The 6,000-nt window shown below is 39.9% G+C and overlaps 1 protein-coding gene across 3 annotated transcripts in view; it reads left to right on the forward strand.

The window, feature by feature from the left end:
- ITGB3 (integrin subunit beta 3) overlaps nt 1-3,752 on the forward strand; it is a 75,468-nt gene extending 71,716 nt beyond the window's left edge. For 2 of the 3 annotated variants that reach the window (XM_026682779.2, XM_087947168.1), the window contains exons 14-15: nt 2,410-2,576; nt 3,204-3,752. In XM_026682779.2, the coding sequence (XP_026538564.1) occupies nt 2,410-2,576; nt 3,204-3,272 (236 nt within the window). In that variant the 3' untranslated portion in view covers nt 3,273-3,752. Of the gene's footprint in view, nt 1-2,409; nt 2,577-3,203 lie in introns of those variants that run through there. The other variant, XR_015745947.1, reaches the window with a different exon arrangement.
- Nucleotides 3,753-6,000: the final 2,248 nt, after the last annotated feature.

Below are 6,000 nucleotides of genomic sequence, written 5' to 3' on the forward strand. Positions count from 1 at the left end.
AATTGTGGCCAATCAATTCAGAAAGAGATCACCGCTAGAAATATTTGGAAGGTGCTGAAGGGCCTATTTCCCCTGAGCCTAGGACAGCAAGGGAAGCCAATGACAATGAGGCAAACTCATTCCCCAACCTGAAATCATATTAGAAAAAAATCTGAATTATCAAATGCTTTAAATCAGGGGTCGCCAACCTTTTGGACCTCAGGGACCACCAAACTCATAATTTTAAATCCCAGGGACCACTAACCGGTTTTGTGGGTGTGGCCTAATTTGTGAGTGTGGCTTGGTGGTCATGTGACTGGCTGGGCATGGCTTGTATGTAAATATTATAAATATTTATATAAATATTGAATTTTTTATAAAAAAGAGCAACTTTTATCCAAAATCAGTCAAAGCAGGCAGGCAGATTGAGTTGCTCACAGAACCATTCAGTGATCTATCTATCTGCCATCGGCTAGCTCAGTCTGTCACATAAAATTTGCTTGCCGTGAGTCTGCACTGAATAATAGAACCTTCAGTCCTAAGGGAGGTTCGGCTGTGCTTAAAAGCAGAGCTGAAGCTCTAAAGACTAGCTAGGAAGCAAGAAATCCAACCATTTCCTGCTTCCTAGCTAATCTAAATCTCCCAGAACAGCAGAACACCTGATGGTCGGAAAAAGGAAAAATAGCAATTTAGCAGGCAAGTTTGCCAGGTAAGGAGTGAGTGGGCGGGGAGGGTTCCCGTAGGCCCTTTGGGCGGCGCAGCCTTGTGTTTCTGTGCAGCCTGGATTAATTGCTTTGGGGGGGTGCCCTGGGGGTGAGATTTCCCTGCAGCACACCAAAATTTTCTCACAGCCCACCAGTGGGCCGCAGCCCACCGGTTAGCAGCCGCTGCTTTAAACCAAATTTACCTAAGCAATATGTCTGATTTCAATAATTCATAAAGATGGCAGGATTATGTATTTCTTATTGCAATATTACTTTAGGTCAACATGAGTATAGTTCTGACTAGAGAGCACTGATTGAATCTGGCAACTTTCAGCTCAGAATTAAACACATTATCTATCATCCATGGATGGAAAGATTTTTTTAAGCCAGCTGCTGGATTTGTCTGCTTTGATATTTGACTTCAGTGACTAAATGCAAGTCCTCCTGTCTCTGCTTGCTGAGAGATGAGCAAACAGGCCCACAGACACTGACTCTGCCATAAACTCCAATGAGACAATATCTCTTTCTGCGTGCTTGTGAGCATGAAGGGGACACTAGAAATCTTCAAAGAGTGTATTCTAAACCCAAAGAGGGTGATAAAGCTCTCATTAGTTGCCAAAAGCATGCAATAAATGATATAACCTCACCACAGGGTATTAACTTGGCCGATGACTCAGACTGCACTTAGAAGGTTGACAAGGATGGCGTCTCAGGCAGATTTTGAATGAGCTTAGCCAGACCACCTCGGACAGCAATTTGAATCCAGCTAATACCACATGGGGAAACCACAAAAGCTGCCATGCTTCCTATCATAGCCTGGAGCCTTTAAGCCCTCTTTTCTCTTTAAGGGAATATTAAAAAGAATGATATAGTTAGGAGGGTAAGAAAAATTTCTGGAAATGAAATGATGGAAGAAATTGATTTGTCAAAACTTGTTTGATAGGATACAAGCTGTTGGGACCTGCAAACTTCCCTGGGTCATTGAAAGTAAATGATTTTCCTAATTCAGCTTTAAATTCTTGCAGGAAGTATGTGCTGCTGTAATCTTGGGCATATTTTCTATTGTTGTATTGACTTTGCTGTCAGAAAGAGTTTGCTAATATCAAAATTGGATGTTTTCTCCAACTATGTTTCGAGGATTAGATCAAAGATGTGCTTTCTTTTTGTCAAACTACTCTATAATGGTCCCATTATGCTGAAGAGCAGCCGGCTCTAGAATAACATTTTGTAAAAAAGATGTTAGATCTTATATACTGTATTTAAATCGTACATCTGATAGTGGCTATCTCCTGAATAATTGTGCACTATGTGAAAGCCACTGATGGGTTATTTATTCCTATTAGCCTCCACTTAGCATGAAGGAAGGTCTGACTTGTAAGCTGAGCACAAAGAGTTTTTATAAATGGTCCATTCTTGCTACAAAACATCCATCTTTCCCATCGTAATAATTATGTGTCAGATATTCATGGCACTGAATTAGAGAACAAGAGCTCCAAGAACATGCTTGCAGAATAAGCCTTCTGGTTTACTGACTAGTTATATGCTCATAAATCCAACAGTAATCTTTGATTGCTGCTCCTTAGTAGGGATTTCCTTTGTCACAACAGCTTGATCAAATGCATGGATGGATGTCTTTGGTGAACTAAAGTTAAGAATTTAATGGTGGGGGGTGGAGGGTAATTTATAGCTTTGCAATTCTGTTTTATGATGCAAGTATTTTCTACAGATTGTCCCAAGGGACCTGATGTCTTGGTTGTTCTTCTTTCTGTAACTGGAGCCATCTTACTTATTGGCTTGGCTGCTTTGCTCATCTGGAAACTGCTTATTACCATCCATGACCGACGAGAATTTGCCAAATTTGAAGAAGAGCGTGCCAGAGCTAGATGGGACACGGTAAGAAATATCAGAAGTGTGTAAGGGGACAGAAAGCAAATATTTTGCTTCATCCTAAGAGGAGGGAAGGTTGCAATGACTTATTGTTTTATTTCCCTGACATAGCAGCCTATTGTTGATTCTGAATCATCCATAATGCAATATATATCAGTTTTATTGTACCTTGAGGGTGTGTTGTTAGCATTCTCCCAATAGCATGTTGTTGAAAGAAACCTGATGCCTGAACGTTATTGCATCAGCATTTCCTGCCCTCTTGCTTTATTGGTTAATGGTTGCACAGAAGTGATTATGAAAATGTGTGCGCATGTGCATAGACACACACACACACACACACACACACACACACACACACACACTATGGAGCAATACCGTTTTTAAACATCTTTCTAGGAGATACATCATTTTACTATATACCTATATGTCTGTTGCAGCTTCTTAAATAATTCAGGATGGCTATTGAGAGCACTAGGAATCACCTCACCCTGTTAAAAAATCCTATTTTAAGCTACTTGGATGACTTGGCAACTGTTAAACTAGTTGCCAAGTATATATTTTTCACCATGTATCTATTAAGTAGAAGGTACAATTATTTTTGTTGATATTTTTACACTCTGTTTTATCTTTTAGGCCAACAATCCCCTGTACAAAGGAGCTACCTCCACCTTTACCAACATTACATACCGTGGGAATTCGTGAGATTGTAGTCTTCCAAGGTCTTCTCCACTCATGTTTACAGAACTGTCTCTGTTATGGGTGTGAGAGATTTTTTTAAAAAAAAACAAAAACAAAAAACAAAAACAGCCATTGCTCAAGAGCCTTCACTGTTCTGCTGTCACAAGAAAGTATCTGCACTGTGATTCTTCCAAGACTCTCTTTTTTTTTACCTCAGCTTTCCCAAGGCTACGGCCTGGACTCATATACTGAAGAAGAAAGCAGGACTTGCTCTTCAGTATGAACAGCACTGCATAAATCCAGGGTTAAGAGAAGATGCTATCTGAAGAAAATCAGGGGGTCATGATTATTGAGCTTTACAATATAACTCAGATGTGAACTAGTGAAATTTGGGGTAGAGGAGCTTTGAAAGATTCATGATATCTAAGTCCATTGCAAACTGAACCCAAAGTCTCTCTCATCCAGGCAAACTTTCAAGGGCCTCAGCTAGCTGCTGGTGCTACCGTGTTTCTCATATAATAAGGCCGGGTCTTTTTTTTTTTTGAGCCCCCCAAAAATGGCTAGGCCGTCTTTTCGGGCGTGACTTAATTCCCCCCACTTGCATCTTCGGGCGGGTGGGTGGTGACGGCTTGGATGTTGACCTCGGCGTTGGTGGGGCACTTTGTATCGGGGTCAACGCAGGCAGCACCATATCCGGGTGTGCAACAAAAGTGCTTCCTAACGGCAAGCCCCCCCGCCATTTCCACCCCATTTCGTGTGTTTTAATATAGGCCTTAATTTGGGGGGGAGGGGCTTAATTTCATTTCATGCCTATAAAACATGCTGGGACTTCCTATTGGGGGAGGCCGTATTGTTGGAGAAACAGGGTACTACTATTGCCCCTTTCATCCATCTTTCCAAACATGCAAGAACTGGTTGGGTTGGCCAAGGAAACAGCGTGCTGAAAGTCCTTCATTACACTTTGCGCACTGCTGTCTAACACAGAACATGCAAGGAAGTGGGGGAACTTTCTTCAAAAATCGTTGCTCCTAATAAACATAGCTTAGGGGGAGAGAGAACAAGAAAGGGAATTCATTGTGGGGCTTAGGAACCTGTCCAGTTCTGTTTTGCTGTCAATACTATTGGTGGCATAAAGAAAAATTCATTTTCAAATCCAGTGTTTTACCTATTACACCAGAGTTCCAATATTGTTAGACTATTCTTTTTGTTACACATATCCCAATATAATAAATTTCTTGCTTTTAATTTTTAGAAGGAAAGAGTTCCTAGTGTGTATAGATTATTTGCTTTCTCTAGTGAAAAAAAAGCACCCAGCATTAATCCCTTTTGTACGCTGACTTCACGTATTTCTAGGTTTTGGGCTCAGATTATATTCCTCTTAGATAATATTTCACATAACAGTAGTACCTTAGTAGGGTTCACACATGATAAGTTCTAATGTGGAATTTTTGTTATTGGTTTAGCATCATGTACAAATTCATTCACTGTATTGATATTGTATATAAACTGGGCCACTGTAATTTAGTCTTTTTTTATAGAAATAGCACTGGATAGGGAGTTGCACTTGATGATGCCCAAAAAGCCTTTCATATCTTACAGCCTATGATTCTCGTCAACAAACTGTAATTTTAAAATCCTTACTGCAATGTGTGGACATCAACACCTAAGTGCATGAATATATAACAACTTGATCTTCATGGGGAAGGTTGGGGAAGAAAATGTAGATCAGGCATACCAGAGGTCCCATGTTTAATCACCAGCATGTCAGTCTAGAAATCTCTTGTCCAACAAGAGTGAGCCCTTTGAACATTGCTGCCTACCAGTACAATACAAGGTAGCTACATAAGTTCATATCATGCACCATATAAAACCAGAAATCTCCTTATAAGTAAATGACGTATTAGGTAGGATTTGCCATTTGCTTTACAATGCTTCACCCAAAGAATTGGGACAGATTCTCCTCAGGTCCTGCTTTTCACTCAGGGAATCAATACTCACCCAGGTGAGTGTCCTAGATGACCAGAAAACTCTCCCTCAAGTTTTCTGAAGCAGGAGGGACTTGCTGAAACAACCTGGCTAAATTCTTGGGGTCTTTGTATCATAGAGTCTCTAACATAGGTAAAGCATGAAAGATGTTTGGCAGGATGAAATATTATCACACCTGACTTTCAGCGGCTCTTTTCATCTTGCAGCTCTTTCCATTAGAGACTCGAGGCCATATCTAAACTTGGGAGCAGAATAATATAAATGTGCCTTTCCTTTCTCTTTTGCTTTTCACAACTGCATTAGTACCTTTACTGCTTTGACACTTCCTATAAATATACGTAGCCTCCTTGGATCTCTCTGCCGTCTTTCTGCTTCTGTAATTAAGAAAATGACATTTCATTCTCCTATTAATAAATGTTGAACACAAATTTGTTACTAGAAATACTAGAAAGATTTTCATAAAAAGATTTTCTCTTAAAAAGATTTTCTCTGGGATGATGATTTGCACTGAACCAACTTTGAGGTATACCTTTTATGATTTCCCACAGTCATTCTTCTAGTTCCCTTATCCCAAAGTCAATGTATTCTCATTTTCAAAGTTGTTGAATCCTAACTATTTGTTCAAAAAAAAAAAAAAAAAAAAAGGAAAGAGGCCAAGAAGTGAGGCTGCTTTTTCCTGAACTGAGGTCATAATGAAAGGCAGAATTATTTTGAGTAGTGATTGTTAAAAGTAAGGCCAATGTGACCCTTTGTATAAGTAAAGGAG

Source organism: Notechis scutatus, chromosome Z (genome assembly GCF_049901735.1).
Source record: "Notechis scutatus isolate UNSWTSFEM ecotype Mainland chromosome Z, rNotScu1.2, whole genome shotgun sequence".
Classification (NCBI taxonomy): Eukaryota; Metazoa; Chordata; class Lepidosauria; order Squamata; family Elapidae; genus Notechis; species Notechis scutatus.